We start from the raw sequence: 19,635 nt of genomic DNA, 5'->3' as shown, positions 1-19,635 counted from the left end.
ATTCCCCGGTGCAATGTACACATAATAAATGTAAATGCATAATAAAAATGAATCTGAATAAAAATGCATATGATATAATAGCAATAGAATGATACCAGTATATCAGACACTCTGGTTTGTCGTGTTTTTCTGCCCCTCTCTACCCTCCTGAAAAAACGTGTCAGTGAGTTGCTGCTGCTTGACTGTTAAGTTAGATTCAACACCGGAAAATAACAAGATGTTTTGTTTTCTCACCAAAGGGTTGAAGCCGTCTTTGAAGTCAACACAGACCTTCAGAAAAACGTACAGGCTAAAATAACGGCGCACTTGTCCTGGCCCTCGCTGGTGAACTCCTCGCAGCGCATTACGTTCCCCCTGACCAACACAAACAGCTCCTCTGTGAGTACAAACAATCCGCCTCTTGTTACTCCATGTGCAATAACACTTGCAGGGATTTATAAAGATGTTAAAGTCCGCTGTTTGAGAAAATCCTCCCGTCTCTCTGCAGGATGAGGAGGTGATTCTGCAAAATCCTGCAGACGTCCTCGTATACGTCCAGGTTCTCCCCCTGGCTCTTTTACCAAACCCCTCGGTGTTTTCTGGGAAGTTAGCGGACAGGTGAGAAAGCTAAACACAGCTGCAGCACATTCCTATTCTTTATCTCCTTCTCCCAATCTGACTGGGATTTAAATCTATTCCCCAGGTTTCCTTTAGGAAATTTATCCAACATCAACATCGACACGAACACCTTGGAATTTCAGGTTCACAGAAATCAGGTGAGTTCTGCGAGTTCACTTTTTTTTAAATCTGAGAATGTGCAAATCAGCAGGTCAGCGTTTAACTGCATATTTGTGGAAGCAGCATGTGGAAGCTGTTTGTGTGTAACAGGCTCTCTGTTTGTCTGGCAGACGTCCCTAATGAAGAGCAGTACAGGCTTCGTAGAGGGATCAACTCGACCCTTTGTGTACAACCTCCTCCTGCTGCCCGGAGAGGTCAAAACGTTCAGCGTGAGGTTCACTCCCATCAGCAACCACAGTGTCTCCTCCCTCCTTATAGTCAGGTACGGTCGCTCATTAAACACCCAACACTTCCTTCAGTGACTGCGTGTCTCTGTTCTGACTCTGTTTGCCTGATCGGGAATCTGTTTAGGAATAACCTGACTGTGATCGACACAATCTTACTTCATGGCCGAGGTACGACAGAGAGCCTGAAAGTTGCAGGGAAGCCTCCGGGACAAGGCAGCTCGTTGAGGTTCAAGATGACCGAGGCGCTGCTCAAAGACTGCACAGACAGTGAGTTTGCTGTTCAGACCAGTGTGCCCCACCTGCATTCTCCTTTTACAGCTTCATGATCTCTGAGACGAATGTGTCAGCATGGTCTCAAAACTCACCTTCGTCCACATTAAAATGAAACTGAAAATCTCAAACATTGCAGGAAATTAAGTCTACAACCTGGGTGAACATAAACGGGTATTAATGAAGTTGCAACCTCCCATTTTAAAAAAATGAAACCAATTTGAAGCAAGCTCTCAGCCTGTTGATCGTTTGACTGAAAGTTAGGCTGAGACGGGATTTCCAACATGGCGGCTGCTGCCTGTGAGCCTCCTGCAGGAACAGATGGATGATGTCACTCAGGCGCTGTTAATAGTTATAGTCAAACAGGCACACATGAAACAGATTTGTTTTTTTCAATAACCCAAACTGGTAAGAGAATGATGGAGTTCTCGCTCCGCTTACGTTTGGTCTTGAACCCTCCTGCTGTGCCGTTTCTCTTCTTCAGACATGAAAAGAAATCACTTACTCTGTAAGTTACCGTCTGACTCATTCCTGGGAAAAGCTCCGACTTCCCAGCGCACCAGGAGAACATGGGTGTAACACCTTGGTGCACCTTAAAATGAACAATGTCTTTGAATCTCAATCTTTGAGTCAAAGTCAGAATAATGACAGACAGACAAGTAGAAGAAAGTCCAAGCACACATTTGAAGCCTTCATACAGTGATATTGTGTTTCCCAACGCTCTCTGTTTTCATGCTCGATACAGAGTGGTAACATTTAAATATTCTGTTCACATGAGATGAGTCAGGAAAAGTGCAAAGACACAGAGGAGAGTGCATCATTCATGAAAGTGTCTTTTCTTCTTCATTCCTTCGTTTATGTTTTAAAGAGACTAAAATCAAGGAGCCAAACTTCACTCTCAAGAGGACCTTCAGGGTGGAGAACACAGGCCTGCTCCCCATCACCATCAAATCAGCAGAAATCAACGGACAGCCGTGTGAAGGATACGGATTCAAAGTTCTCAACTGTCAAGAATTTGCACTAAAGCCAAACGCTTCAAAAGACCTCATAATCCTGTAAGTTCACAGTTTCATCTCAAAGCCTTTTCTTTCTGTCTCATTTTGAGAAGTTGTGAAAAACAGAACCATCCTGTCATAAGTTTTATTGCAAAAGAGGAAGTGCCCTAAGTTTCCAAACTGGTGATACAAAAGGCAAACTCACACCAGGGTGAAGAACCACACCCAGTCATCGTCTCTCCCGTGTTATCCCACGTCACAAACTCCCAAACCTAAATCAAACTTTCCTTGCAGTCCTCGCTCCTTCACTCCTCACACGTTGGAGGATCTGAAATCTGAAGATGTTTTATCTAAGAAATGTATAACAATAAAAAAAGAAACGGGTCCAAAATAATCTACTTCCAGATCTTTTAACTTTCTGTGACTTGAAGTGAGGGAAGCTTTCAACTGAACGATTTAGCCGACACCGCCTGCTGGAAACAGGGAAGTAAAAAAACCTTTTGAGGGAATGTCAATAAAAAAAATAAAAAAGCTTTTATTATTTATCAGCCTCGCCTCCAGTTATCCAGAGGATAGCTGAGAACTGGCTTCAGATTCATTTAAGAGATGTAGATCATGAAAATTAAACCCAGGCGACAGATAAAATGTAGGCATGCTGCTTGCTTTTTTACATAGTTTTATCTTGTACAGTGTTGCATAAAGTTCTGACTTTTGTTTATTGCGAATGCTCATATTACCACATCGATGAAATGCTGTTTATTGAGCAGCTCTTGTAGGAACCCAGGAGCCCAGCCTTTTGTCATCGCTACCGAACAGTAAAGATGAACTCTGCAAGTTCTTAAATGTTCTGTAATACGGCGTGCGTGCGTGCATGTGTGCGTGCGTGCGTGCGTGCGTGCGTGCGCGTGTGTGTTCCCCATCAACCACAGGCTCTATTTATACTCTTCAGCCTCTCAGGCTGAGTAAGCCCTCAGTGACACGATGAATTGGCTCTCTGTCTCTCTGTTCCCCTCAGGTCTCGTTTTGATTTTTGATTTTTTTTCATCCATCACCTAAAGTTCAAGTTCAGCCCTAAAAACGAGTCCGTGTTTCTCCTCTTCCCTCAAAATTCAAAGTAGAGTATTCAAAGTGGAGCCCGATAAAAGTTCAGAAATGATCTTCAGGATTTTATTTGTATTTATAGAAAGAACGTGCTGGAAGGCTCTGTGCTGTCTGTTCATTTAAATGGCCACCGTGTTTACTCTGCATGGTGCAGACTGACTTCACATTACTTTTTTTTTTTTTTTTCTGGACTGAGTCGGCCTGAACGAAATTTCCTCTCTGCAACATAAACTGGCTTATAAAAAATACAGTCAGAGCAGATAAATGCTGTGTGCTAAATGTAAGTATTAGGTAGAGCATGTGGGTGGTGTTAAACATGCACTTAGTCAAATTAATTAAAGAGGAAACAGGTGTGTGAATACCAACAAATCCAAACACATTGCCCTGCATCTTAGAGAGAGAGAGAGAACACTTACTCAAACGTGTGTTAGCAACATGTCCCTCTTCAACACGGGCTTCAGTCACTGTTATCTGGAGCTTCATCAACATGTTGTTACCTTGGCCTCCATCAGACAACGTTCACGCATGGAGTCAGTAATATTCTTTTAAACGTCAAGACTTTAACGAAAGATTATATCGTGACGCTGCCATTGTGATTTATTGTGCAGCCTTCACACCAAGATCTTCTTTATTTTGGATCTCCACCTTTCAGATCAGATCCTTTTTTAAATTCTGGATTATTCATCTGATCCTTGAAGAAACTTCCAGACATCATCTCCACAGCGATTTCACCGCAATCCTTTTTCTCCTCATACTGTCGTCGTACTTCACACTCAAACTGTCACGTGTTATAATCTGTGCTGCGATAAAGTTTCCTCCCAGCAGAGCTCACCTTTAACCCGAGCGGAGAGCTAATCACCTTAATAAGATAAACACCTGTGGAGCGGGTCAACGTGACACACCCTTCGACACTGATTAGTGTTCAGATTTTGATTAGCTCACCTGCGAGTCCTGTTTGTTAAAAATATCTTTATTTACTCACAAGGAGCATCGACTGTTTCTTTGAGGTGTTCTTCCTCTGTCCTTCCGTTTCGTTGGTTTGTATTTTAAGAGTTAGATTGTTTTATTCCACACCTGGTCACACAACATGGACAGACTGAAGGTTGATTTTAAGATGCACATAAAAAAGAGGATTGTTTCTGTGAGTGAGAATATGATTTAAACTTTGAACATATCTTTCCTCCGCCCTCCAGGTTTACACCCGACTTCACTTCGTCTCGAGTGATCCGGGAGCTGAAATTGGTGACATGCGGAGGCTCCGAGTTCGTGTTTGTCCTGAACGCCTCGTTGCCCTACCACATGTTAGCTTCATGTGCAGAGACCCTGCCCAGGCCGAGCTGGGAGCTGGAGCTCTACATCATCGTGTCTCTCATTATGAGGTGAGCGCCAAAAGCAGGTGAAACCCGCCGACTTCCCCGTCGTGTGAATCTCCAGCATACTGACGCGTGTTTGTTTTGGTTTTGTGTCTCTTCAGCTCCATGTTTCTGTTGGTCATCGCCACAGCCTACCTGGAGGCTCAGAGTATTTGGGAGCCGTTTAAGAGACGAGTGTCGGTGGAATCCAACTCCACGATGGAGACCGGCAGACCGTTTAATCTCAGGGAAATCGTGCAAATTCACAGCGATTCAAAGTAAGTGTGATCAGGAAGAGGCGGAGTTAAATATTCATGATATAAAACGCTGATCAAACTTTATGACATCATCAATGCGCAAAAAGAAATCTTAACCTAATGAAGAGAAGATAATGTTACTCTTCTACAAATCTTTCAACATGTGCTGGACATACAGAAACGTCTCTCTGAGCTACAGTGTAAACTAACAGGAGAAAGATTTAAATACAAGATTATAAAGGATAACATGCACTTTGAATAAAACAGCAGCAACAACAAATGTGCATGGACTTGTATTTACCACAAGTAAATAAATATAAGGCACTAACTTAGTGAATGAAATAATGTTTGTTTTTTAAGAGTCCTTCAGTTTTTAAAGTGACTGATGCTTCTGTGTTTCTGATGAGGAACAGTCTTTATAAAGTGACATTCATGTGAAACTCTGCATCAGTTGAGTCTTTACTACAATCATGATCCCTTTTATTTGTTTCATCTTTACAAACACAGGTTTACATAGTGCTAAAGAACCCAAATACAACAAAACACCCATCAAACATATTTAACCCAACAAACGTATTTAACCCAACAAACATATTTAACCCAACAAACATATTTAACCCAACAAACATATTTAACCCAACAAACGTATTTAACCCAACAAACATATTTAACCCAACAAACATATTTAACCCATCATGAGAACATGTGTCGGAGGCCATATTACCCTTTACAAAGTGAGTTCAGCACAGCCAGAGTTTCTTCAGGTATCTGGACCCTGATAAATGAGATCATGATAAATGAGCTTGTTGTTGATCTGATGAATAAACAGAGCTTCTTTGAAGTGTGTTAAAAAGGGGCAGAGCTAGCTTCACATAGCGTGTCTGCTGTCAGCCGATTGTCATATTTCACAGTTTAACTCGGAGCACAAACGACAATGTTAAAGGTTGAACAGACTAAAACCAGGTCTGCAGGGGGACAAATCAGCCTGTGTGAGTATGTAAGCTAAAGCTGACGATGTCAGGACATAGAGGGCTTCAGTGCTGTGGTCAGTCTGTTGGATTTTACCCGTAATATCCCTGAAGGAAATATTTAAAATCTAAAATCAGACGGGAAACAACAAGTGTCTGTCTTCTCCCGGTCTGCTCACAGAGCTCAGTGATCAAGAGACCTGATTGGTCAGTAGGCGGAACTTCTATGCAGGTTGATCTTTTATCCACAAGTTTAACCTCTTCATTTGTTCAGAAGAAGTTATCATGTAAGAAGAGAAGCACCTTCACAGCTCTGGATTCTAACTCAGAGCTTAAACTTTCGGTTCTTCGATGGTTTTAACTGATGAGTTGTATTTAAACAGCTCTAACAGAGAGCCACTGGCTGTGGCTAACCACTGACTGTAGATTTAACTGTGTCTGGTGACCTCTCTGTGACCTCTAATTGGCTGTTGTCACTTTGACATCTTGGCAGACTTTGCATGTTGGACCTGATCCACTCAGTGAGTGTTTTGATTTGGGATTCAGCCAGTCGAATCAGTGCTTTCACCCACTCTGTTCAGTTTCTCCTTATTTTGCAAATGGCACCAAAAAGACATTTTTATTCAACATATTCATGAAATAACTAGAACTACATTTCCTTTTATCTAATCTTAAATAATCAGGATTTAAAAAGGCCAAACCTAAAAACTGTCAGCACCGTCACTGTTCTTTTTCAGTAATGATTACAAAAGTTAGGTCCTTTGACTTTTAACTGAATAAGACATTATCAGACTTTTTTTTTTTTTTTTTAATGAGGGAATAAACAGAAAATAAATGTTTTTTTATCATTGCTTTTATATTTAAGTGAGTTAGAATGAAACTATAGATGCATGATGTAAAAATATAATGAATTAACTCATCACTCTGTGTTTAGGTTTAACGATTATGCCGACTCAACCCAGAACTCCAGAGGAGGTTTTGCGTCCAGTAACGGAGCAGCTCGAGGTGGAGGCCGACAGAGCAACGGCCGCACCTTCTCCGAATCAGACAGCCAGGACAAGAGGTCCAGGATCGGCTTCAGCCGCACATCTATGCAAGCTTCCTCCACCCAGCTGAGCAAAGGAAGTACCGCCTCAGGACAGGAAGGCCCTGCAGCTGCCTGCCAGCTGACCAACCGCAAAGCTCGGAGCAAGCAAGCAGACCTCCAGAGCCCGAGTTTAATCCACAGAGGCCTCGCTCCTGACGACACAGAATACGCTAACCTGGTTGGAGCCATGGACAACGACCTCGATCGTCCGGAGCCACTCAGCGGGGAGAATTTACCCGAACAGAGCGCTCAGTTTATTCAAAACAAAGGTACAAATATTTCATTCATCCTGGTGCAGAAGCAGGTCAGCGGTCTGCATGATCACTTACAGGTATTTAACGGCGTGTTTGTCCTTTTACAGTGTTTGAATCCAAAGGGAAGCTGCGGTGCAAAACAAAAGCCCAGAGGAAGAAGGAGGAGAAGGAGAAAAAATCCTCAGCAAAGACTCAAGGAGACGAGCTTAAAGACAACGTGGCCGACAACGACGACAGCTCCTCCACCACCACAGAGACCTCCAACCCAGACGTGGAGACAAACCTCAAAGAGGTAGAGCATATCAAAGAATCGTGACGTGCTCGAGCTCTCCGCCTGTGTCGTTTGTCCTTTTCAGTCCGCTGTATGAATCTGGCACCTGACCTCTTCCATGACAAACAACATACCTGTGAATCGAATCTTTTCACACATGCAATTCAAACAGTCTCAGGCAGGTTGACCTCAAATCTTCATGAAGTTAAAATAACAAGGCAGAGTGGATAAGGCAGCAGAGTTCATATAGGGGACTCTAGTTTCTGCCTTTCAGTCAATGCAGTGCGTACTTGGTTAGTGGACCAGCAGCCGACGAGCGCCGTGATCTGAACGTATCTGAACCTTTAAGAACATTTGGGCAAAGAGTCCTGAATCTTTGGCTCGCCCTCCCTCGAGTGGAAATGTTTTCAGGATCGGTGTTATTGCGCGGTACATTTACATGATGTGTACGAGAAACAGTTGTGGGGTGCGTTTGTGTTCACATAAGCAGCCGGCCACTCAACAGTTCTGGACATGTTTCAAGAGTGTATGCATTTGACAAACATCATTAAACGCTTAAGTGCAGGACACTTGACTTGATGTGTAAACACTGACAACACTGACGTTCAGACACAAGAAAAAAACTGTGTGATCTGTGTTATCTCATCGCTTCATGTAAATGAAGAATTCTCCAGTCACAGTTTCCCTATGAGCATAAAAAAAGACTTTTCCAGGCACTCATCAGTTCTCAGAGACTTCAACTTTCACAATCACAGTACTGAGCATGCTGCTAATAGAGACTATCCATCATTTCTTTCAGGAACCAGTGAAAAAGAAAGGAAGGACCGTAGCAACAGGCAAAGCTAAAGAAGAACCTTCACATTTCCTCATCAAACCCAAAACCAAGAAACCAGAAACCACAAAGAAAGAGAACCAAGCAGAGAAATCCAGGTCTGTTCATTTGATCACACCTGACGACTTTAACATCAGTTTGTGTTGCTGTCTTTGAACTCCATGTTTTCTTTTCCTCTCAGTTGTCTGGAGCTGCCGTATGTAACACCGCTGGAGAACAAACAACGCAAGAGTTTCACATCCAAAGCTCTGTACCCGCTCGCCAGCGTCCCGAAGAGCAGACCCGCGCCGAAGCAGAGATGTGAGTGTCTCGAGTCGTGAGCCAACTCTGTTGTACTCTGTGTCTCTGCCGGATGTGTTTCTCACTGTGAGTCTGTTCTCGCAGTAGATGGGAAGCTGGAAGAAGGACGGCCCTCTCTGTTAACCAAACTGTTCACCAGCGGCTCGGTGCCCGAGCTGGGACACAGCAGCAGCTCCGAGGGCGAGAAGGAGTCTGCGTTTCCAGAGTGGGACGTGCCTCTTTCCAAAAACTGTGTCCGTAAGTGGAAATCCAAAACTCGACTTCACGAAAGCAGAAATAATACATTTAAAAAAAAAAAAAAAAAAAGTGATCCGCCTTCTAAAGCTCTGAATGTCTCCTGTACATGTAGAAGCTGACAGTCTCCAGCAGATCTCCCTGCAGACGATAAACGCAGACCCCTTTTTGAAGAGATCGGTCACAGCTGGGACCTGCTCCCCTCCGCCCACCTCCCCCAGCTTGACCTTCAGAGGCTCGTACAGCAGCGTGCTCAACAGCAACAGGTGAACACTCGCTTAGGCTTCTTAACTGTGCTGAAATGTTTCTGAGTCAATGAGATGATTTCATCAGACTTACGAGGAGCTCGAGTTTCTTTGAACGTTGGATCCTGATGGATCAGAGTGGGGATCGAGCTGCAGGGATCGAGTTGTCTGCACCAAGTCGACAGACTTCGAACAATGTTCCCTAAAGACACGAGTATCTCTCCATGTTTCAAACCCATAAAGCTGTTAAACTCGACAGGGGGGGGGGTAACGTTTGCTTCATGAGGGGGTCTAAATCAGATCTCTTGTTGGGATGATTTTGAGGTGTCAGAAAAACATAACTCCTGCTATAATCCTCTCGTAGATGAAGCACATTTTAATTTTCTCCTGTGAATGCAGCCTTCAACAACATCATGACTCGTTGTAACTAACCTTTCATGTTGTTGAATCTCTTACAGTGAGGGAAGCCAAAAGAAGGCTCCGGGTAATAAGTTACCTGCAGCCACTCCTCTACCTGGCAAAAATGGGAACCCCACCTTTGCTGCAGTAGCTGCTGGTTATGATAAAAGTCCAGGTAAGATGAGATCCCAGTGTGTCTGTTATTCCCACTGTGAGAGCTTTTACAATACAGAGCTTTGTTGTGTGCTCAGGTGGATCTGGTCCAGGTAAAACCGACAGCCAAGGAAAGAGTCTGGCACACATGACGTCAGTGGAAAGCGACAGCTCCGACAGGTGAGCGACGAAACATCCACACATGAACCAACGCCAACTTCAAATAGAGCTCAGCACTTTAAAGAGGGGGTTTAAAGGATTGATGGTGTTTTATTCATGTCCATTGATTGAGCAGGCAGCTAAAGTGCTCGTGTGGCTCGTCTCCTCTCACTGCTTGTTTTTTACACTGACAGGCCTGAACAGTTGGTCAAACTTCTTGATACTGTGGAACAATCTCCAGAGCAGACAGACGGAGCTTTTTCTTCTAGATTAAGATCCTTTTTTTTTTTTAAGCTGCTCTGGTCGTGTTGTAGCCACCACTCTTCATATGTTATGATCCAAAACACCTCACAGAACGAGGAGTTTTGCTGACTCTCTGGGTTTTAGTTTTTGGTGTTGGGAGGTGTTTTGATCTAAGTGAACAATCAAAGCAGCTGTAGAGCAACAGCAAGCTTTAGTGGATGGAGTCTGGTGGCTTTAAGGAGCACTGTTTATACTAAAAAATAAAGCATCTTACATAAACAATGAGGTCAGTTTTTTGATGTAGTTGTAACAATTTAAGAAGAAGACAGTCCCCACTGTGATTGGCCTTGTTTGACTCTATAATTACGTCCTCTCCTAATCTTCTTGAACAATTTAATGATGAAAACAGTAAGCATGCTGGACGTCCCCTTTTTGATATTCTGTTTGTGTTTTTCTCCCTCTCTTAGCTCTGGGTTATGGAGTCCCATCGATCCAGTCAGCAGTCCAAGCTTCCCCTCTGCCAACTCGTTCTCTGCCTTTGGACCCAACAACTCCTTCAACCTGACAGGAGGTAACGTAAACGAAAAGAAAGAAAGAGACAGATGGAAACGGTCGACCAGCCGTTGTCATACTCACGTGCGTCTTTTGTTTGTAGTTTTCAGTGGAATGAATCTCCCAAAGTCGTCGGAGCCTCAGCAGAGCTGGCCTGAGTTCAGCACTGTACCCTCGTCCATCTGGGACATACCGAGCAGCGACGCTCTGCACTCCTGGCCCAACAGCTCCAGCTCGCCCACCGCACCCACTGCAGTAATAACCTCTTCTTTTTTTCAGTTCAGCCAGAGTTACAGTCGATTTAAAACAGAGAGGGATTGTGCTTAGATTATATTTGTACGGTTCCAGGTCATAAATATCTGATGAAGTGTTTGTGTGTAAGAGGTCTCACATTTGAGACAAACATGAATGATTACTTTATCAACTCTACACTGTCCACATTTTTTTTTTTTAAATTCTTTTGTGGATTTGATTGTTCAGGTGATAATTCACAGCATTTACAGCAACGTAATAATTAGACATTCACAAACTGGTGATAGAAGAGAAAAAGAAAGTTCAAGGGAATTTGGCTAGATAAAGATAAAAAAAAAATAATACTGGGAGTGGTTACAAGACATGCCGAAAAAAGCTTAAAAAGCTAAAAGGATAATAAGAATCAAAGCCTTTTAGTCGCATATTAAATCCATAAAGTATGAAGCAACCTGGAACTACTACATGCCAATAATCTGTCCACCTATAAAGTCAGTAAATTTAAAGTTTCAGCAGAACAGGCAGAGGTCATCAGATCTGAAGAGCTTTCATCTTTCAAACATTTCCAGAACAACAGTCAGTTCATAAAGTTGCAGTCTTGTTATTTACGGCCATGAGTTCGACCTCACACCCACACCCACACTCACTTTGTGATTCATGAACGCTGACCTGACGGCGCCTGCTAAAGCTACACTGGTTTGTGGTTGTAGCGCACAACAGGTTACAACAGGTTAATACGTTGCATACTTCTGTAAATGGCAACATTGTTGATCTTTTCTCTCTCTCTCTCTTTTTTTTTTTTTAGTCACTCCTGGGAAACGGCCGAAATCCCTGGTCTGCAACAACACCCTTCGGCAGCTCCATTTGGTCAACGAGTGCAGATTCGGCCTTACACCCTTTCCCTCCAACAACCAACTCGACGACTCTGACCGATCTGGTCAGCAGTCCCGCCCCGTCTCCACCAGCAACCACGGAGATGAGTCGGACCTACAACCCGTGGAGCATGTGGCGTCCCACCCTGAGCAGGCGCAGCTCCGAGCCCTGGCCAAGCTCCTCCGACAATGCCAATTAACGCCAGCACGCCACCGCACTTAACAGAACGGCGTCATGTATTTGATGTATTCTGTACGCTCAGTCAAATTGTTTTATTATAAGAAAGCCCAACAGAAAGCTACGTTACCTGAAGTGTGAAGGTAGCCCGGTGCTGCAGGTTACCAACATTGCAGTTTAGTTCTCTGCAGCTTGTTATTTATGGGGGCGGGAAGTTTTATTTGGTTTTGTTTTAACAGGTGCCCCTCTAAGTTAGCAGGTATGCTAATGCCAGTGCAAACATTTAGCTGTTATAGGAAGGCTGCGTTCCTTCTCCGAGGATGACACATGGCGGCTCTAAAGTTCAGTATTAATGTTGAATCTTAATTTAAGCCATGTGTCTTCACCATCCGTTTTATTGGTTTGTTATAAAAGTGGGTCTTAAATGAAACATCTGCACTTGAATTATTGCACTAGGCTTTTATTTTGCAGCAGGGATCTTACGATACGAGTCACGATTGTTCAGACGACACCAACGGCCCAAAAGACGTGAAATGAATATTCATGTTCCCCTATTTTGAACCGGCCTCTGTTCAAAAACTGTCAAAGCCTTCTGTGAGTATGATCTGGTCAAGTTATCAAAGAACACTTAAGTTTGAGGTTTGTATTGTACATCGCCTCTATTTGTCAGCAAATTTAAATAAAGGACTTCAGCAGAATATTGGGTTTTTGTTTTACCTGCAATTCCACTGTTGGCCACTCGGGGGCAAATGAACTTACCAATTGCATTTTAGAAAATAATCTTTGCTCAGGAAGGAATGACAAATCCTGTTAAAATGTATGTAAAAATCGTGTATGTTTCTATGGTTCACCTGAATGCATTTCAAATTTTTATTTTTGGCACACTTCATCGATGGCATTGCAGCTGCATTGATCCTGACAGGTGGGGAGATCACAGTGCATGCCAGTTATTTCACTTTTCAAAGGATGGCAAATGCACATGAGAGCGATCGTGAGATGCATCTCTATTTTATCAGAAAAGGATTTCAGCAAAAGTCCTCACTGTCGTTCAGAAGATTCAAACTTTATTTAGTCCCAGATGACACATGGGGTTTTAAACATTACTTCTTACATGGTTGTCTGAGAGAATTCATGAGTAACTGACTAAACTTTGCAGCGTCACATTTAGTCAAAACAAACACACTGGCTTTTTTCCAGCTGATTTGTGCGATCCAGTACCATCATACCACGACAGATTGAACCCTGCAGCTCCACACGGACCGGACACTCGATTCTCTCGGTGACCAAACTGCTGTCAATACACGCCGCCATCGCGTATGCGTCGTAAGACACAAAGCCAGGTCCAAAGTACACGTCCCTCTTATTCAGCATGGCCTCTTTAGAGTACGCCGAGCATTTAGATGTGATCTTCTTCATAAAGGCTGCAGCAGGGGCGTCCTGGTTGATCAACTCTTCAAAGAACTCCTGCACAGCATCAGAAGTCAACAAGTTTAAAAAAGGAACAAACATGCAGGGTTTAAAACATACATGGAGCTTACCCAGGTTTGTGGGTTTCTGCAAGCGTATTCCCATGATGCAACATGTGTCAGACAGAGAAACTCTTCAAGAACAATATAAGCCGACTCTGGATCCATTGCAAAGTTGAACTCTGCACACAGTGTCACATTTCCTTTTCCTAAAAACACAAAATCAAGTTATACGAGCCGACTGCATGGAACAACAACTGATGCTTTTTACCTTCCATGTTGCCTCCCATTATGTACAAATCTTTGAGCTTTTGGGGAAAACTTGGATCCAGTCTGACGGCCAACGCCAGGTGAGTGAGCGGGCCGAGGGCCACCAAGGACACCTGTGGAGGCCGGCACTTTGTAATCGAAAGCAGCTTCAGCTTACAGACAACACAGAGAGGTTTCTCACCTGCTTCTGGTTTTCAGTCACCAGCCTGATCATTGCATTCACTGCATGCTCTCTCTGGATTTTCTCCTCCCACTGCGGGTCTTTGTCTTTAATCACGTCTCCAAGACCATCGGTGCCAAAGTGGTCACTGACTGGGATACAGGCTCCAACCAGAGGACCACCAGAACCTTTAAACACGGGAATCTGCAGACAGAAGTTCACCTTTAGTGCAGTGAGACTTGTTCACGGATATGAAAGTAAAAGTAGTTTGGCTCCATACAAAATATGTCGTCTTTTTGTAACCATTTCAACAAGTTGTTTCTTTTAATTTTTGCTCACATTTGATGTATTAAAAAGCTTCCACAGTTTTCAGCACATTTATCTCTTTTATATCTGTAAATGTACATTGATTGTATAAAGAAGGCCGACTTGTCTCCACCTCCCTCTCTTGTCCAGGCGATCTGATTAAAGCTACTTGTTTGGATCAAGTCTTTAGAATGGGTTGTTTAAGAAACAGAAAGATGATCAAATCAGCTCGGATAAGCCACGTTTTTGTTTTTCTTAATCAGGATAAAACATTCAGTTTGTTTCAGGCATGATCAGGTGAAAAACAAAGATTTGGTCATGTCTTAAAATCATGTTGATCCAATGTTGTCTTTCTTTGATAAAAAAAAAAAAGAGGAAAGAATTCAATTAGATTGGCTGATCATGCAAAGGGAAAAATATGTTTTCTAAATATAAACCAGTCTGAACCAGATTAAACTTTCTATCAGCCGGTCATTCATATATGAAACATGAGAAACGTACCCCTTGACGCTCACAGATGGACAGCACCCTCAGGACATTCTGACACACATTTTCAACTGCTGCGTTCCCAAACACACAGGTGATTCCCAAAATCTGGATGTTGGGAGCTGGCCTGAGCATCGTCGATGCCACAGTCCGTGTCAATGATCACCTGCTTCTTCTCCATGGCCGTCTGTAGATGTTACAACAGGTTAATACGTTATTTGACTTTTCATTTAGTAACCAGAATAATTTCCCTCTTTTGCATTTAAATGAATGAGAGTAAAGAATAAATACATATAATAAATACCTTCCTGAAAAGTTTTAGCAGCATGACATCAAACGAAAAAATAATAAAGCAGATGGATTTATTGTTCCATGATTTATGAAAAACAATAATTTATGAAAAACAATAAATAAAACCATTCAATTAAAGTTGAGTTTATTTTCAGTTTTTTTAAATAGTGTATACGTTATGAATTAAATTCTGGTACTCTGTTATTATTGTAGAGACATGCTTCTCACACACAGGTCTGAATCACATCGGGACTTGGACTGCCAACCCTCTGGTTCCCAATCCAAGTCCCTACGGACTGAGCTACTGCCGCTCTCAATCAGAGACACTGTACACAAAGAAACATTCGTCTCAGAAGAGAAGAGATGCTTCGGACCAGATTCAGCTAACTCGCTCATTTCCATCTGTTGTCCATGGGCAGGGGACGGCAAGAGTAAAATACAAATCAACTCGTCATGTGTGCACACAAACACACACATTTCATAAGTGAGAAGAAAGGCATAGATCAATACACAGATATTAAAACATTATGTGAGTTTCCCTGAGATGTAAACATATGTGTATATATATATATATATATATATATATATATATATATATGTATATGTGTGTGTGTATATATATATATACACATATATATACACACACACACACACACACACACACACACATATATATATATCAAGTATATCACAATGATGATAATATTGTGGTTTCCTGTCCAGATTTTTAAGGACTTGTTCATGAAGTGTCCCTCAAAAGTTTTAAGACAGTCTTGTTTGCTTGAGACCAACATGATATCCAGTAATGAAAATAATAAAAAAAATATAGCATTCAAATAAACCCATCGTCTGTGAGGGCTCTGTGAGCTAATTAAAAAAAATTGCATAACCACAGTTTTGTCATAGTGTTTTAAATTTATCTATTTTTCACGTCAGATTTTGTGAATCACTGTCATTAATTAGCTGAATCAAAATGTTATTATTTTTGTTTTTTATTTGTATTTGTATTTTTTTTTGGGGGGGGGGGGGGGGGGGGGGGGGGGATGAGGGGAATTCCATCCAGTTTATTTGAAGAAGTTGAGGAATCTTTTCCACAGAGAGGGTTTCTTGGGTTTCTCTTGAAGCTCCCTCATCTTCTTTGTGAGATCGTCTATTCTCGCCTCCAGTTTGTCTAAGGAGGTTTCATGCTTGAGGGCCTGTTGTTGATCCTTTAGCTTTAGCAGGATGGCGTTCCTTTCTTCATGCATCTGCAGTTCTTCCCTCTTTCGGTCTTCTTTAGCCTGGGCCTGTGCAGCCACAATTCTGGAGATTTCTTCCTTCCGTTGGGCCAAGGAAGTTTCCAGATCCTTATTGAGACCCTTTTCCTTTTCAATGGCTTCCTGGAGCTTCCTGGCTTTGAGAAGAGCCGAGTTTTCGGTGGCCCCACTGTGCAGTAGCTCCAGCTTCAGGAGAGAGATCCGATGCTCATCTTTTAAGCGAGCCTCTGCAGCCTCATCTGTCTGAGCTCGGAGCCTTTGTTTTAGATGAATTGTCTCTGCGATCAAAGCTGCATTTTCTTTTTCCAACTTGATGGTTGACTCGCCTTTGCCACTCAAGAAGTCTTGCTCAATAACTTCAACCATCTTTACTCCTTTCTGCTGAAAGAAAGTATCTGCAGCATTCATGGCCTTGGTCTTGGGAGCTTCCTGTCTTGTAGTTGGATCTGATAACAGTGCTGGAAGCTGTACTTGTTCACTCACATGTTTCTTGGGTGGAATGCCTATCAGGGTGATGGGGTGTTTTGGCCTCCTTAGGATTTTTATACCAGCAACTTGTGGTTGCTCTGGTACAACAGTTACCTGTGGTACCTCAGGTGACAAAGTCTTTGGCTGCTGGGATGCAGGTCCTCGAGCCTGGATCAGACTGTTCCCATGAGGCGTCTTTGGAAGCTCTCTCTGGAGCTGGGGATACTCACTTTCATCGAGCTCTTTGTTTTGGTTTTGGATGTTGGTTCCAGTAGCTTTCAGCCAGGGGTTAACTCGCTGAAGAGGTTTGATCTCCTCTGCCAATGGTTTCACAGACTCTGGTTCTTCAGGGGCAGCAGCTTCCTGAAGTTCTTTTGGTACTGATGCCACAATTGGCTGTGCCACAGCTACCAGTGTTTCCTCTTGGGTGGCATCAACCTGCGGTTCCTCAGGTGACACATCAGTTTGTGCTTGCACAGATTTAACAGCCACCTTTGGTTCTTCGGGTGTCAAAGTTACCTGTTGCACTTCAGGTCTTAGATCTTCCTGTGCTTTCTTAGATGTACTGTTGGTTACATCTTGTTTCACAGCATTTACAAGCTTGTCAGTGTGCACCATTTTCCAGTCTGTTGCAGACTGAGTGTTGTCATAGCGGGCAGTGCCTCTTGTTTGCCAGCAACTGCCAATCTGGATGACGTCCCTCAGCTTGTTCCTGCCTTTTTTACCTCCCGACTCCGCAGATACCCGGGGCTGTTTCACTGCAGCATCTACCTGTCGTTCACTTGTGGCCACAGGTCCTTGTTCCTCTTTAGCAGCCAATGCACCTGTTTTTTGGGGCTTTTTTACAGGTGGCAAATCCAGGATTGTTTTTTTCATGGGAACTTTCTTCGGCATGTCTCTTTGGAGCTGAGGATACTCACTTTCATCGAGCTCTAGGTAGTTAGCTGCCAGGTTTCTGCTTTGGAGCTGACTTTCACTAGCTGTCAGCCCTGGTTTAACTGGCTGAAGCGGTTCGATGTCCTCTGCTGCAGAGGCTGCCTGCAGTTCTCTTGCTTCAAATGCCATGGCTCGTTCCTCTTCTTCTGGCTCCTCAAGAATTGTATACAACTCTCTCTTTGGAAAATCGATTGTGCTGACCTCTGGACTATTCACGGTCATGTTTTCATCATGAAGGTCTGTCATAGTCTCGGGCTTCACTGACTGCTCAGGTTCTGCAGTCTGGTCCACTTCACAGTCGAGTGCATGACACTCGTACTGCTCGATCAGGGCCGGAGCCTCTGATAACTTTGAATTCCAGAAAACAAAGGTGTCGATGTGGCTCGTTGAGGACATGTTTGCACCTTTGTGTATTTGATTTTCACTGCTGGTCTGAATCTCGAAACTCTGCTGAAGCTGATACTTAAATATATATCAGATACTGATATGCGTCTATCAATTGACTGTCTGCATGAGTTGTGATTTTTACCCAGTGATAAATGTGAGTTACTGAAAGGTTAAGAATTGTTTTGTGACGGATCAAAGCATCAAAGAAGATCAAAGCATCAAAGGACTAATTCAAATTTTACCTCATTAAAAGCCCCGCCCATTCTGGGCATATGCGACGTAACACAGCGTCATCAACGTCAAAGTGTGTGTTAGCCAACCAATCACAAAACTGGATTCTTTCTTTTTCATTTGCATGATTTTGTTAAATAGCAATACTGTGTGATAGGTGAATCCACTTTATATTCAGTGGATTTTTTAAATGAAAACTGTATCACAGTTAGGTAATAGAGGTTACAAGCGCCAGCCATTTATCAAAAGACCTGCTGCTATAAATAAACTTTACTTTCTTATTTACTGAACGTACAGCTTCATTTGTTCCACAGTTAAAATACAAAAATACATATTTTAATAATCATAAAGTAAGTTTCTCTGTCACCTTGTTTTTTACTTCATGGTAGCTCAACTGAACTTGCGCTGAGGTTTTATCTGACATATTTTGGTTAAACAGTTACCATGGCAACAGTGCGCGCTCTTTCCACGCCGTTGTAAGACTGTCGTGTAATTATATTGTTTGGTATTATGTGAATACTAGTGAGCACACTTACCTTTCCGTCTGTGAAAGTAGACTTTGAAGGGTGACAGTTGGAGGATTATCCGATGGTTTTACCAGCGTGGGCCGCGAGCTCCAAGAAGATGATATGATTTGATAAGGCGAAGTTAAAACAAATCTGAAAAAAAAAAAAAAAAAAAAGGATATTAAGAGGAAACATTTATCCGGTGTTTGATCTTGACAATTTTTTTTACGAGGATCTTGAATTTCTTCTCCAGATTTAATTATTTTTGTCCACCCCTGTGCTATATAAGTTTAAGTCTAATGCTAATGTTAATGCTAATGCTAACTGCACAGGTTGAACCTGTAATTATGTTTACTCTTAGTCACATAGGGGCTGCTAAATCTTGTTTGGGGGATTATTGTATACAGAGGGGAGGGGGGACAGCAGGTGTGTATTGTAACTAATGTCTTGTGTCCTGCCTGTTTGTATACTGCTACTGGATGCCTTGAATTTCCCTCAGGATCAATAAAGTATCTTATTAGCATTCACAATTAGCCTCTATTTGTCAGCAAATTTAAATAAAGGACTTCAGCAGAATATTGGGTTTTTGTTTTACCTGCAATTCCACTGTTGGCCACTCGGGGGCAGCAGACACAAGTAGGTATGGACGTGTTACTATTTAGGTGAGTCGGGTGAATGTGTTAATGATTGAAGTCTGCGGTTAACACAGTTACTGATTGATAAAAGTCCAAACCTTTATACCTGTAGACACTTGTGTTGCTTGTGTCTTATCAAAAGACTATACAAATGAACTTACCAATTGCATTTTAGAAAATAATCTTTGCTCAGGAAGGAATGACAAATCCTGTTAAAATGTATGTAAAAATCGTGTATGTTTCTATGGTTCACCCGAATGCA

General features: G+C 42.6%; 1 protein-coding gene and 1 pseudogene across 2 annotated transcripts in view; one reads left to right on the top strand and one right to left on the bottom strand.

The window, feature by feature from the left end:
• tmem131 (transmembrane protein 131) overlaps positions 1-12,673 on the top strand; it is a 38,118-nt gene extending 25,445 nt beyond the window's left edge. Inside the window, exons 23-41 of the mRNA XM_079350522.1 lie at positions 240-378; positions 488-597; positions 683-755; positions 888-1,039; positions 1,129-1,271; positions 2,143-2,329; positions 4,564-4,749; positions 4,845-5,000; positions 6,882-7,303; positions 7,396-7,580; positions 8,359-8,489; positions 8,573-8,691; positions 8,776-8,928; positions 9,041-9,191; positions 9,629-9,744; positions 9,821-9,902; positions 10,592-10,695; positions 10,780-10,931; positions 11,731-12,673. Of these exons, the coding sequence (XP_079206648.1) occupies positions 240-378; positions 488-597; positions 683-755; positions 888-1,039; positions 1,129-1,271; positions 2,143-2,329; positions 4,564-4,749; positions 4,845-5,000; positions 6,882-7,303; positions 7,396-7,580; positions 8,359-8,489; positions 8,573-8,691; positions 8,776-8,928; positions 9,041-9,191; positions 9,629-9,744; positions 9,821-9,902; positions 10,592-10,695; positions 10,780-10,931; positions 11,731-11,997 (3,028 nt within the window). The 3' untranslated portion in view covers positions 11,998-12,673. The remainder of the gene's footprint in view (positions 1-239; positions 379-487; positions 598-682; positions 756-887; positions 1,040-1,128; positions 1,272-2,142; positions 2,330-4,563; positions 4,750-4,844; positions 5,001-6,881; positions 7,304-7,395; positions 7,581-8,358; positions 8,490-8,572; positions 8,692-8,775; positions 8,929-9,040; positions 9,192-9,628; positions 9,745-9,820; positions 9,903-10,591; positions 10,696-10,779; positions 10,932-11,730) is intronic.
• Positions 12,674-13,017: 344 nt separating this feature from the next.
• LOC306828241 (inosine-uridine preferring nucleoside hydrolase-like) lies at positions 13,018-18,863 on the bottom strand (annotated as a pseudogene). The gene is made up of 6 exons (XR_013781751.1): positions 18,769-18,863; positions 14,679-14,850; positions 13,893-14,075; positions 13,713-13,824; positions 13,514-13,650; positions 13,018-13,439 (listed from the first exon to the last, which is right to left on the bottom strand). The product of XR_013781751.1 is annotated as an inosine-uridine preferring nucleoside hydrolase-like (transcript).
• Positions 18,864-19,635: the final 772 nt, after the last annotated feature.

Source organism: Symphodus melops, assembly GCF_947650265.1.
Source record: "Symphodus melops genome assembly, chromosome: 8".
Lineage (NCBI taxonomy): Eukaryota > Metazoa > Chordata > Actinopteri > Labriformes > Labridae > Symphodus > Symphodus melops.
The sequence above is the reverse complement of the archived record's forward strand: the minus strand, read 5'-3'. Positions and strand labels throughout refer to the sequence as shown.